We start from the raw sequence: 13,434 nt of genomic DNA, 5'->3' as shown, positions 1-13,434 counted from the left end.
GGGCGGGACTTCCTCCCCAGCGCGCACGAGTACGTGCGTGGAGGTCCCGCCCCGGAACTGCGGTTGCTGCTGCAGCTGAGGTACGGCGGCGGTTTCTGAGGCATCTGACCGGCGACTGACGGAGCTGTGGTGGCGTCTCCACACGGTGAGTACCAAAACGAGCGGGGCTGGAGCCGACTCTGGAGAGGGGCTGAGGCCAGGAACCCGGGTTCCTATCGCGGGTCTCTCTGGGCCGGTGGGTTCCCGGGTCCAGAGAGGGCGGCCGCCGGCCCAAGCCGTCCAACCGAGCTGCGTGCCACGGTCCCCGCGCCTTGGGCTCCTTGTCCGGGCATCAGAGCCTGACGGCCTTGGCTTCTCGGCTTCTCGGTTTCTTGGTTTCGTGCGCCCGTTCGTGCCTGAGACAAAGCGAGAGCGCCGCGCGGGACCGGCGTCACGAGGAGACAGAGACCCTTCTACTCTGCCTGGCGCTCTCCGTGTCCTCTCCCGGTTGGCGTGGCACCCCCCGCCCTCTCCTCGTTGAACCCCGCGTGTTTGTTTGTTTTTTTGCCGTGGCGCAGCGGGTCCGGCGGGCACTGTGTGCGAACGTGCTCTCCTCGCCGGGCGCCATGCTCAGCGGTTTTTTGACGTGCGTCACTTTTTCGTAGTGGCGTATAACGATTCTGTGGGACAGATGTCCTCGTTATTCCCATTGTGCAGACTGGGAAATAGAGACTCAGAGATTAATACGTCCACCGCCGAGCCACAGCTGACAAGTGGCGGATCTGGATTTGAACCAAGGTTTTACCTTGGTCTTTTTCACGGAATCTGTTATCTTTCTTGGCCTTTCTGAAAAGGAAAAACCTGGATCGAGTTCCACCCAAACGAGTTGGGCCTAAATGGCCATTAAGCCACTTAAAATATGATGAAAAAGCTGGATGGGTTTTAAGACGCTTGGCAAAGGAAAGGATGGTGGAGCAGGCATTTGCTCTCTCAGGCAAGGCTTGAGAAGGAAGCAAGCGCAGTATGCTTTTAATAAAGCTCACCCCTCCTGCCCCCACAAGAAAAACCCCTGAGGTTCTTACTCTGCCTTCAGAACGACTTACTTGTGGCAAGCTTCATCCTCCGTGCTTTACGTAATTTCCTTTATTTACCTAAAATATACAACTTAGATATTGTTAGGTACCCTCCCCCCTTTTTGTAGATGAGAGCACTGAAGTTCAGAGAGGAGTGGGTGGCATTATCCAAGGTCACACACGCAGTAAGTGTTGGATTTGGAATTCAAACCAGGTCTAGCTCATATGTCTTTGTTCCATCACATGTGTACCCTGTGTTCCAGGCAAAGCTGTCTGTTCTGTGGTATTCTTTGTTCTTCTCTAGGTGGGAGCAACTGTGTGATAGCCATCTTTGTATCCTCAGTTCTTTGTAGGGCCTAGTTGCTTAGAAAATATTTGTTGCATCAGAACCCTCTGCGCCGACACCAACCTAATAGAACATGTATCTCCTTTTCAGCAACTATGAAGTTGAAGGACACGAAATCAAGGCCAAAGCAGTCAAGCTATGGCAAATTTCAGACAAAGGGAATCAAAGTTGTGGGAAAATGGAAGGAAGTGAAGATTGACCCAAATATGTTTGCAGATGGACAGATGGATGACTTGGTGTGCTTTGAGGAATTGACAGATTACCAGTTGGTCTCCCCTGCCAAGAATCCCTCCAGTCTCTTCTCAAAGGAAGCACCCAAGAGAAAGGCACAAGCTGTTTCAGAAGAAGAGGAGGAGGAGGAGGGAGAGTCTAGCTCACCAAAGAAAAAGATCAAGTTGAAGAAAAGTAAAAATGTAGCAACTGAAGGAACCAGTACCCAGAAAGAATTTGAAGTCAAAGATCCTGAGCTGGAGGCCCAGGGAGATGGCATGGTTTGTGATGATCCGGAGGCTGGGGAGATGACATCAGAAAACCTGGTCCAAACTGCTCCAAAAAAGAAGAAAAATAAAGCGAAAAAAGGGTTGGAGCCTTCTCAGAGCACTGCTGCCAAGGTGCCCAAAAAAGCGAAGACATGGATTCCTGAAGTTCATGATCAGAAGGCAGATGTGTCAGCTTGGAAGGACCTGTTTGTTCCCAGGCCGGTTCTCCGAGCACTCAGCTTTCTAGGCTTCTCTGCACCCACACCAATCCAAGTCCTGACCTTGGCACCTGCCATCCGTGACAAACTGGACATCCTTGGGGCTGCTGAGACAGGTAAGGGCAACTCCGGCCAAAGCAGGATTGCTTCTGGATTGAGCCCATAGCTGCTAATAGGCCAGATAATTGGGAGAGAGAAGAATGTTGAGAACATAACCACAAAAGCAACGCTGAATAAAGGTGTTTAGCAGTCAGCACCTCTGGTTTGAAATATGCTCTTCTTGAATGGTACCCTAGCCAGATCGCTTTTCTCTCTCTCAGCTCTATAGACTCTATTATCAACCAAATGGAGATAACGGTTTCTACCTCTTGCATTGCTGTGAGGGTTAAATGCTACAGTAAACTAAAGCTTATACTGTATATTGGAAGTGGTCTGCAAATCGTAGTTTCTGCTGTTCTTGAGCCTTTTCTAAATGGCTCAAAGGGGTAAGCTAAGGCTAAGATCAGCCCTCCGGAGAGGTAGATCTTCATGAGTATAAGGAAGAACTGTCTAATTCTCAGGAGTTGTGCAAAGGTGAAAAGGGTTGCTGCTTTGGGAGTTGATGAGTTTCTTGTCATTGGAAGGATTTGAGTGTGGTGGATAGTCATTGGGTGGATTTTGTAAACAGATTCAGCTATGAAGTGTTAGGACTATGCTGTGTTTGAGGTTCCTGCAAGACTTTTGGAAGCAATGACAGGTTGACTTTGCTGGATAGACTAGACTGCTGACTTGGGGGAGGAACTAGTACTGCCTGGAACTATTGGTCTGTTTAGACCAGCAGTGTCCATTAGAAATACATATAGTCATCTCTTGATATCCATGGAGGATTGGTTCCAGGACCTCCCTTGGATACCAAAATCCAGGGATGCTCAAGTCTCTGATATAAAATGGTGTAATGCTTACATATAACCTGTATAGGCACATCTTCCTGTAGATTTTAAATAATCTCTAGATTACTTATAATATCTCATACAACATAGGTCCTACGTAAATTGTTACACCATATTGTTTAGGGAATAATGACAAGAAAAGTCTGTACAGTGTTTAGTACAGATACGGTTTTTTTGTTTTTTTTTTTTTAACCCCCCCGGAATATTGTCGATCCACAGATGCAGAACCCACAGTTACAGAAGGGTGACTGTATAATGTGAAACACATATGTAATTTAAAATTTTCTAGGAGCCACATTTTTTAAAAGTTAAAAACTAGTGAGATATTTTACTTTTTTTTTTTTTTTTTTTTTTTTTTTTACTAAATTTTCAAAATCTGGTGTGTTTTAAACTTGCAGCACATGTCATTTTAGAGTAACTACATTTTAAGTGTTCAGTAGACACGTTGTGCTTTGGGTTTCTGGAACAGTGGTCAGGAAACTCAGGATGACGTTCTGTGACAGTCATATAGATGGAAGAGTGAGGAACTGCAGGAAAGGGGAATGGAGATAATAACTTAGAACATTTACTGAGCATTTAAGATGTGTCATGCGCTGTGTTAAGTGCTTTATGTTGATGAAATCGGTTGTCACAACCACCCTGGGGTAAGTACCATTATTCCCATATTACAGATGAGAAAACTCAGCCTCACAGAGCATAGACAGCTTCCCTAAAATTACACAACTGAAATGGTAGTGTCTGGATTCCAGGCTAGTTCTGTGTGTTGTTAAGCATTCTGCTACACTGCTTTGGTATGTGCAGCAGAGTCCTGGAAGTAAGTCCCTGGAAGGCAGAAACAAGGTTTATATGAGCCATTGTGGCCAGAGATTGACATTTGGATTTATACCACAGTTCCTGTCAGGTTGTGAATCTACAAGTCCGGAATTCAAAACGACTTGGATAAGTCATCCATCTGGGGCTGTGAACAGACCACTGCCCATGCAATAATAAATAGACCCTTAATGTGGGGATTAGGGGCACTGGTCCCCCGTGCAGTCGAAAATCCATGTATAATTTTGAACTCCCCCCAAACTTAAACACGAATAGTCTATTATTGGCTGGATGCCTTACAGATAACATAAGCAGTCTATTAGCACATATTTTGTATTATATACTTTATTCTTACAGTAACATAAGCTAGAGAAAAGATGTTATTAAGAAAATTGTAAGGAACAGAAAATATATTTACTATTCATTAAATGGAAGTGGATCATCATAAATGTGTTCATCTTCATCTTCACTTTCAGTAGGCTAAGTAGAAAGAGGAGGGGTTGGTCTTGCTGTCTCAGGGTGGCTGAGGTGGAAGGAATTCTGTGTATAAGTGGACCCCCACATTCAAATTTGTGTTAAAGGGTCAACTGTATATCCATTATCCCCAAAAAGATGCCCTGGGTTTTTTTGTTGTCCCTCCCTCCCTCCCTCAGTTCTTGTTCCTCCTCAGGCAACCACTGATATGCTTTCTATCACTATAGATTAATTTGCATTTTCTTCCTTTCTTTTTTTTTTTTTTGAGACGGAGTCTTGCTCTGTCACCCAGGCTGGAGTGCAGTGGCGCAATCTCAGCTCACTGCAACCTCCGCCTCCTGGATTCAAGTGATTCTCCTGCCTCAGCTTCCCGAATAGCTGGGATTACAGGCACTTGCCACCACACCTGGCTGATTTTTGTATTTTTAGCAGATACGGGGTTTCACTATGTTGGTCAGGCTGGTCGCAAACTCCTGCCCTAATGACCTGCCTGGTTCGGCCTCCCAAAGTGCTGGGGTTACAGGCATGAGCCACTGTGCCCGGCCTAATTTGCGTTTTCTAGAATTTTATATAATGAAATCATAACAATATGTACTGGAGGGAGGGGTGGTATCTGAGTCTTTGACTCAGCATAATTTGAGATTAAGCCATGTTATTACAATTACTAATAGTTCATTCCTTTTCAGTGATGAATAGTATTTCAATGTGTGGATAGAGCAGTTTGTTCATCTATTGATGGACATTTGTGCTTTTTCTTGTTTTTGGCTATTACAAATATAGTTATTGTAAATACTGTTGTACCAGTCTTTGTATGGATATGTGCTTTAATTTCTGTTGGATAAATACCTAGGTGTGGAATGGCTAGGTCTTGTGGTAAATGTAACTTTTAAAGAGTTTTCCAAAGTGATTATACCATTTTACGTTGTCACTAGGTGGTATGAGTTCAAGTTGGTCCATATTCTTGTCAATAACTAGGTATGCTCAGTCTTTAATTTTATTTTAGACTTTTAAAATTTTACTGTTATTTCATTGTCATTTGAATTTGCATTTCGCTAGTGACTAGCAATGTTGAGCATTTTAGCATATGCTTGTCTATTTGATTATTTTGCCCATTTTAAAATAGGGATGTTCTGTTGTAGAGTTTTGGGAGTTCATTGTGTATTCTAGATACATGTCCTTTATCAGATGTGAGATTTGCAAATTTTTCTCCCAGTTTGTGGCTGACCTTTTCGTTCTCTTAACAGTGTTTTTCAAAGAGCAGAAAGTCTTTATTTTGATGAAATCCAAATTAGCCTTGTCTTTTATGAATTTATGCTTTTGGTGCTTTTGGTGTTTTATCTAAGAACCTTTTGCCTAACTCAAGATCACAAAGATTTCTCCTGTGTTTTGTTCTAGAAGTGTTAATAGTCTTAGGTTTTATGTTTCGTCTCTGATCCTTATTGAATTAACTTTTATTTAGAGTGAGAAGTATGGATCAAAGTTTGTAGGTTTTTCTGCATATGGCTAATTATTTCAGCACCATTTGTTGAAAAACTATTCTTTCTCCACTGAGTTGACTTTGCATCTTTGTTGAAAGTCTGTGACCATATAGGTGTGGGTCTTTCTCTGGAGTCTTTTTGTTTTCCATTGATCTGTTTGTCTAGTCTTTATGTCAGTTTCTTATTCTCTTGGTTATAATAGCTTTATAATAAGTCTTAAAATCAGGTAGTATGAGTCCTCTGACTTTGTTCTTTTTAAAAGTTATTTTGACTGTTATAGGCCTTTGCCCTCCCATATGGATTTTAGAATCCGTTTTATCAATTTCTGCAAAAAAAGTAAGCTGATATTTGGATTGGGATTCTGTTGATTACAGAGCAAATTGAGGATAGATGACATCTTAACAATATTTAATTTTCCAGTCTATGAATATGGTGTCTCTCCATTTCTTTAGGTCTTTAACTTTTCTTAGCAAAGTTTTAAAATTTTCAGTATATAGATTTTTCACATCTTATGTTAGATTTATCCTTAAGCATTTAATATTTTTGATTCTATTGTAAATGGTAATTTAAAATTTTTTATTTCCAATTGTTTGTTGCCAATAAGTAGAAATATGATGGATTTTTGTATATTGATCTTGTGTCCTGCAACTTAGTACCACCAAGTAGTTTTCTGAGGATTCCATGGTATTTTCTGCAAAGATGATCATTATCCAGTCTTGGATGCCTTTTATTTTTCTTGTTGTATTGCAGTGGCTAACACCTTTAGCAGAATTTTGAATTGTAGTGGTAAAGTGGGCATTATTGCTTTGTGTTTGATCTTTTGGGGAAAACATTTAGTCTTTCACCATTAAGTCTGATCTTAGCTGTAGGTTTTTTGTAGATGCTTTTTATCACGTTGAGGAAGTTCTCTTTGATTTTTCATTTGCTGAGAGGTTTTATCAGGGATGGATGTTGGATATTTTTCAAATGCTTTTTTACTGCATATATTGAAATACGTGGTTTTTCATTTTTAGTCTGTCAATATGGTGAATGACATTGATTTTCAAATATGAAATTAGACTTAACATTCCTGGGATAAACTGAACTTGGTCACAATATACTATTCTACTTATATATTGTTGGATTTGATTTGCTAAAATTTTGTTGAGAATTTTTGAATTTATGTTCATGGGATATTTGTAGTTTTCTTGTAATGTTTTTGGTTTTGGAATCAGTAATACAGCTTCAGAATGATTTCTGAAGTATTCTGTTCAGTTTTCTGAAAGAATTTATACAGGATTGACATCTTATCCCCAACTGAAATTTTTGGTAGAATTCATCTGAGCCTGCACTTGTCTTTGTAGGAAGATTTTTGACTACAAATTTACTTTGTTTAATAGATTAGAGATATTTGTGTTACTTATTTTTTTCTTTTTTTTTTTTTTTTGAGACAGAGTCTCACTCTGTTGCCCAGGCTGGAGTGCAGTGGCTCAATCTCGGCTCACTGCAAGCTCTGCCTCCCGGGTTCACACCATTCTCCTGCCCCAGTGTCCCAAGTAGCTGGGACTACAGGCGTCCACCACCATGCCTGGCTAATTTTTCGTATTTTTAGTAGAGACAGGGTTTCATCGTGTTAGCCAGGATGGTCTCAATTTCCTGACCTCGTGATCTGCCCGCCTCGGCCTCCCAAAGTTCTGGGATTACAAGCATGAACCACTGTGCCCGGCCACTTATTTTTTTCTTGAGTGACCATTTTCTACTTGCAGTTCTATTAGTTTTTGTTTCATGTATTCTGATGATCAGTTTATGTGAATATATGTTTTATGGATTAAAACATTAGATTATTATTATATCCTCTAAATGAATTGGCTTGTTATCGTTATGAAATGGCCACCTTTATCCTTGGTAATTTTTTTTTGTTCTAAAACGTACTTTGGTATTGATGCAGCCAGTCCAGCTTTATTGATTAATGTTAGCATGGTGTGTGTTTTTCAATACTATTACTTTCCCTTATTTATATCTTTATATATAATGTGAGTTTCTTATAGGCAGCATATAAATGGGTCTTGCTGTTTAATCAGACAGTTTGTGTCTTTGAGTTGAATTATTGAAGCCAGGCATGATGGCTCACATCTGTAATCCCAGCACTTTGGAAGGCCAAGGCAGGTGGATCACTTGAGGCCAGGAGTTCAAAACCAGCCTGGCCAACATGGCGAAACTCTACTAAAAATATGAAAAAATAGCCGGGCGTGGTGGCATGTGCCTGTAGTCCCAGCTGCTTGGGGGGCTGAGCCACAAGAATTGCTTGAACCCAGGTGGCGGAGGTTGCAGTGAGCTGAGATTGTGCCACTGCACTCCATCCTGGGTGACAGAGTGAGACTCTATCTCAAAAAAAAAAAGAAAAAAAAGGAAAAAAAATTGAGTTACTGAGATTATTTACATTTAATGATTATTGATAATGGTTGGGTTTACTTATTTATTTTTTGACTGATAGCATACCTGATTTATTTATTTTTTTCACATTTCTGTTTTTTATTTTTAATTTTTTTTCCTTTTCTATGTTTAGATGTTTATTTTTAAATTTTTTTTATTTTTCCATAAGTTATTGGCGTACAAGTGATATTTGGTTACATGAGCAAGTTTTTTTTGTTTGTTTTTTCTTTTTGAGACAGAGTCTTGCTCTGTCACCCTGGCTGCAGTGCAGTAGTGCTATCTCAGCTCACTGCAGTCTCCACCTTCTGGGATCAAGCCATCCTCCTGCCTCAGCCTCCCAAGTAGCTGAACTACAGGCATGTGCCCTCATGCCCAGCTACTTTTTGTATTTTTAGTAGAGACAGGGTTTCACCACGTTGGCCAGGTTGGTCTTGAACTCCTGAACTCAAGTATTCTGCCCGCCTTGGCCTCCCAAAGTGTTGGGATTAGAGGCATGAGCCACTGTGCCCAGTTTAGTGGTGACTTGTGAGATTTTGGTGCACCTATCACCCGAGCAATATATGCTGCACCATATTTGTAGTATTTCATCCCTCGCCCCTCTTTCATTCTTCCCCCCAAGTACCCGGAGTCCATTGTATCATTCTTATGCTTTTGCATCCTCATAACTTAGTCCTGCATGTCAGTGATAACATAGATGTTTGGTTTTCCATTCCTGAGTTACCTCACTTAGAATAATAGCCTCCAATCTCATCCAGGTCACTGCAAATGCTGTTAATCCATTCCTTTTTATGGCTGCGTAGTATTCCATCCTATATATACCACAGTTTCTTTATCTACTCGTTGATTGGTGGGAATTTGGGTTGGTTCCGCGATTTTGCAATTGTGAATTGTGCTGCTATAAAATTATGTGCTGCTATAAAATTATGTGTGAAAGTATCTTTTCCTCTGGGTAGATACCCAGTAGTGGGATTGCTGGATCAAATGGTAGTTCTACTTTTAGTTCTTTAAGCAATCTCCACACTGTTTTCCACAGTGGCTATACTAGTTTACTTTCCCACCAGGACGTAGAAGTGTTCCTTGTTCACCACATCCATGCCAACATTGTTTTTTTTTTAAGATGGAGTTTCGCTCTTGTTGCCTAGGCTGGAGTGCAATGGTGCAATCTCGGCTCACTGCAACCTCCGCCTCCCGGGTTCAAGCGATTCTCCTGCCTCAGCCTCCCGAGTAGCTGGGATTACAGGCATGCGTCACCATACCCAGCTAATTTTGTATTTTTAGTAGAGACGTGGTTTCTCCATGTTGGTCAGGCTGGTCTCAAACTCCCGACCTCAGGTGATCCACCCATCTCGGCCTCCCAAAGTGCTGGGATTACAGGCGTGAGCCACTGTGCCTGGCTTTTTTTCTTTTTTTAAGTCAAAGGCTCACTCTGTTGCCCAGGCTGGAGTGCAGTGGCACGATCTTGGTTCACTGCAACCTCTGCTTCCCGGGTTCAAGTGATTCTCCTGCTTCAGCCTCCTTAAGTAGCTGGGATTACAGGTGCCTGCCACCATGCCTGACTAATTTTTGTATTTTTAGTAGATATGGGGTTTCACCATGTTGGCCAGGCTGGTCTCGAACTCCTGACCTCAGGTGATCTGCCTACCTCAGCCTCCCGAAGTGCTGGGATTACAGGCATGAGCAACTGTGCCTGGCTGCCAACATCTACTGTTTTTTGATTTTTTGATTATGGCCATTCTTGCAGGAGTAAGGTGGTATCACATTGTGGTTTTGCTTTGCATTTCCCTGATCATTAGTGATGTTGAGCATTTTTTCGTATGTTTATTGGCCATTTGTGTATCTTCTTTTGAGAATTGTCTATTTATGTCCTTAACCCACTTTTTGATGGGATTGTTTTTTTCTTACTGATTTGTTTGAGTTTGCTGTAGATTCTGGATATTAGTCCTTCGTCAGATGTATAGATTGTGAAGATTTTCTTCTGCTCTGTGGGTTGTCTGTTTAGTTTGCTGACCTTTCCTTTTGCTGTACAAAAGCTCTGTAGTTTAATTAGGTCCCAGATATTTATCTTTGTTTTTATTGCATTTGTTTTTGGGTTCTTGGTCATGAAATCCTTGCCTAAGCCAATATCCAGAAAGGTTTGTCCAATGTTATTTTCTGGAATTTTTATAGTTTCAGGTCTTAGGTCTAAGTACTTAATCCATCTTAAGTGGATTTTTATATAAGGTGAGAGATGAGGATCCAGTTTCATTCTCCTACAGGTGGCTAGCCAGTTATCCCAGCACTATTTGTTGAAAAGGATGTCCTTTCCCCACTTTATGTTTTTGTTTCCTTTGTTGAAGATCAGTTGGCTGTAAGTATTTGGGTTTATTTCTGGGTTCTCTATTCTGTTCTATTGGTCTTTGTGCCTATTTTTATACCAGTATCACTCTGTTTTGGTGACTATGGGCTTATAGTATAGTTTGAAATCAGGTAGTGTGATGCCTCCAGATTTGTTCTTTTTGCTTAGTCTTATTTTGGCTATGCAGGCTCTTTTTTGGTTCCATATGAATTTTAGAATTGTTTTTTCTAATCCTGTGAAGAATGATGGTGGTATTTTGATGGGATTGCATTGAATTTGTAGATTGCTTTTGGCAACAGAGTCATTTTCACAATATTGATTTTACCCATCCATGAGCATGGGATGTGTTTCCATTTGTTTCTGTTGTCTGTGATTTCTTTCAGCAGTGTTTTGTAGTTTTCCTTGTGGAGGTCTTTTGACTCCTTTGTTAGGCATATTCCTAAGTATTTTTTTTTTTTGCAACCATTTTAAAAGGGATCGAGTTCTTGATTTGATTCTCCACTTGGTCACTGTTGGTGTACAAAAGAGCTACTGATTTGTGTACATTAATCTTGTATCTGGAAACTTTGCTGAATTGTTTTATCAGTTTTAGGAGCTTTCTGGAGGAGTCCTTAGGATTTTCAAGGTAAATGATCATATCGTCAGCAAACAGTGCCAGTTTGACTTCCTTTACTTTTTTTTTTATTTTATTATTTTTATTATACTTTAAGTTTTAGGGTACCTGTGCACAATGTGCAGGTTAGTTACATATGTATACATGTGCCATGCTGGTGTGCTGCACCCATTAACTCCTTATTTAGCATTAGGTATATCTCCTAATGCTATCCCTCTCCCCTCCCCCCACCCCACAACAGTCCCCAGAATGTGATGTTCCCCTTCCTGTGTCCATGTGTTCTCATTGTTCAATTCCCATCTATGAGTGAGAACATGAGGTGTTTGGTTTTTTATCCTTGCGATAGTTTACTGAGAATGATGATTTCCAGTTTCATCCATGTCCCTACAAAGGACAGGAACTCATCATTTTTTATGGCTGCATAGTATTCCATGGTGTATATATGCCACATTTTCTTAATCCAGTCTATCATTGTTGGACATTTGGGTTGGTTCCAAGTCTTTGCTATTGTGAATAGTGCTGCAATAAACATACGTGTGCATGTGTCTTTATAGCAGCATGATTTATAGTCCTTTGGGTATATACCCAGTAATGGGATGGCTGGGTCAAATGGTATTTCTAGTTCTAGATCCCTGAGGAATCGCCACACTGACTTCCACAATGGTTGAACTAGTTTACAGCCCCACCAACAGTGTAAAAGTGTTCCTATTTCTCCACATCCTCTCCAGCATCTGTTGTTTCCTGACTTTTTAGTGATTGTCATTCTAACTGGTGTGAGATGGTATCTCATTGTGGTTTTGATTTGCATTTCTCTGATGGCCAGTGATGATGACTTCCTCTTTACTGATTTGGATGCCCTTTATTTTTTTCTCTTGTCTGATTGCTCTGGCTAGGACTTCCAGGACGATGTTGAAGAGGAGTGGTGAGAGTGGGTGGGCATCCTTGTCCTGTTCCAGTTCTCAGAGGGAATGCTTTCAACTTTTCCCCATTCAGTATTGTGTTGACTGTGGGTTTGTCATAGAAGGCTTTTATTACATTAAGGTGTGTCCCTTGTATGCCGATTTTGCTGAGAGTTGTAATTGTAAAGGGATGCTGGATTTTGTCTAATGCTTTTTCTCCATCTATTGAGATCATGTGATTTTGGTTTTTAACTTTGTTTATGTGGTATACCACATTTATTGACTTGCATATGTTAAACCATCCCTGCATCCCTGGCATGAAACCCACTTGATCATGGTGAGTTATCTTTTTGATATGTTGTTGGATTTGGTTAGCTAGTATTTTGTTAAGGATTTTAGGATCTATGTTCATCAGGGACATCTGTCTGTAGTTTTCTTTTTTGGTTGTGTCCTTTCCTGGTTTTGTTATTAGGGTGATGCTGGCTTCATAGAATGAATTAAGGAGGGTTCCTTCTTTCTCTGTCTCGTAGAATAGTGTCAAAAGGATTGGGACCAGTTCTTTGAATGTCTGGTAGAATTCTATTGCAAATCCGTCTGGTTCTGGACTTTTTTTTGTTGGTAATTTTTTAATTACCATTTCAATCTTGCTGCTTGTTATTGGTCTGTTCAGGGTATCTCATTCTTCTGACTTAAGCTAGGAGGGTTTTTTTTCCAGGAATTTATCCATCTTTTCTAGGTTTTCTAGTTTATCTGTGTAAAGGTGTTCATAGTAGCCTTGAATGATCTTTTGTATTTCAGTGGTGTCAGTTGTAGTATCTCCTGTTTCGTTTTATAGTGAGGTTATTTTGATTTTCTCTCTTCTTTTGTTGGTTAATCTTGCTAATGGTCTATCAATTTTATTTCTCTTTTCAAAGAACCAGCTTTTTGTTTTCGTTTATCTTTTTTTGTTTGTTTGTTTGTTTGTTTCAATTTCATTTAGTTCTGCTCTGATCTTGGTTATTTCCTTTCTTCTGCTGGGTTTGGGTTTGGTTTGTTCTTGTTTCTCTAGCTCCTTGAGATGTGACCTTAGATTGTCTGTTTGTGCTCTTTCAGACTTTTCGATGTGGCGGTTTAGGGCTATGAACTTTCCTCTTAGTGCTGCCTTTGCTGTATCCTAGAGGTTTTGATACGTTATGTCATTATCGTCATTCAGTTTGAAGAATTTTTAAATTTACATCTTGGTTTTGTTTTTGACCCAATGCTCATTCAGGAGCAGGTTATTTAATTTTCATGTATTTGCATGGTTTTGAAGGTTCCTTTTAGAGTTGATTTCCAGTTTTATTCCACTGTGGTCTGAGAGAGTGCTTGATGTAATTTCAATTTTCTTAAATTTATTGAGGCTCATTTTAT

General features: G+C 40.5%; 1 protein-coding gene across 1 annotated transcript in view; it reads left to right on the top strand.

Moving 5' to 3' along the window:
• The first annotated feature begins 33 nt into the window (after nt 1–33).
• DDX24 (DEAD-box helicase 24) overlaps nt 34–13,434 on the top strand; it is a 31,094-nt gene continuing 17,693 nt past the window's right edge. Inside the window, exons 1-2 of the mRNA XM_054447460.2 lie at nt 34–145; nt 1,489–2,211. Of these exons, the coding sequence (XP_054303435.2) occupies nt 1,494–2,211 (718 nt within the window). The 5' untranslated portion in view covers nt 34–145; nt 1,489–1,493. The remainder of the gene's footprint in view (nt 146–1,488; nt 2,212–13,434) is intronic.

Source organism: Pongo pygmaeus, chromosome 15, assembly GCF_028885625.2.
Source record: "Pongo pygmaeus isolate AG05252 chromosome 15, NHGRI_mPonPyg2-v2.0_pri, whole genome shotgun sequence".
NCBI lineage: Eukaryota > Metazoa > Chordata > Mammalia > Primates > Hominidae > Pongo > Pongo pygmaeus.
This window is presented reverse-complemented; position numbering and strand designations above follow the sequence as displayed.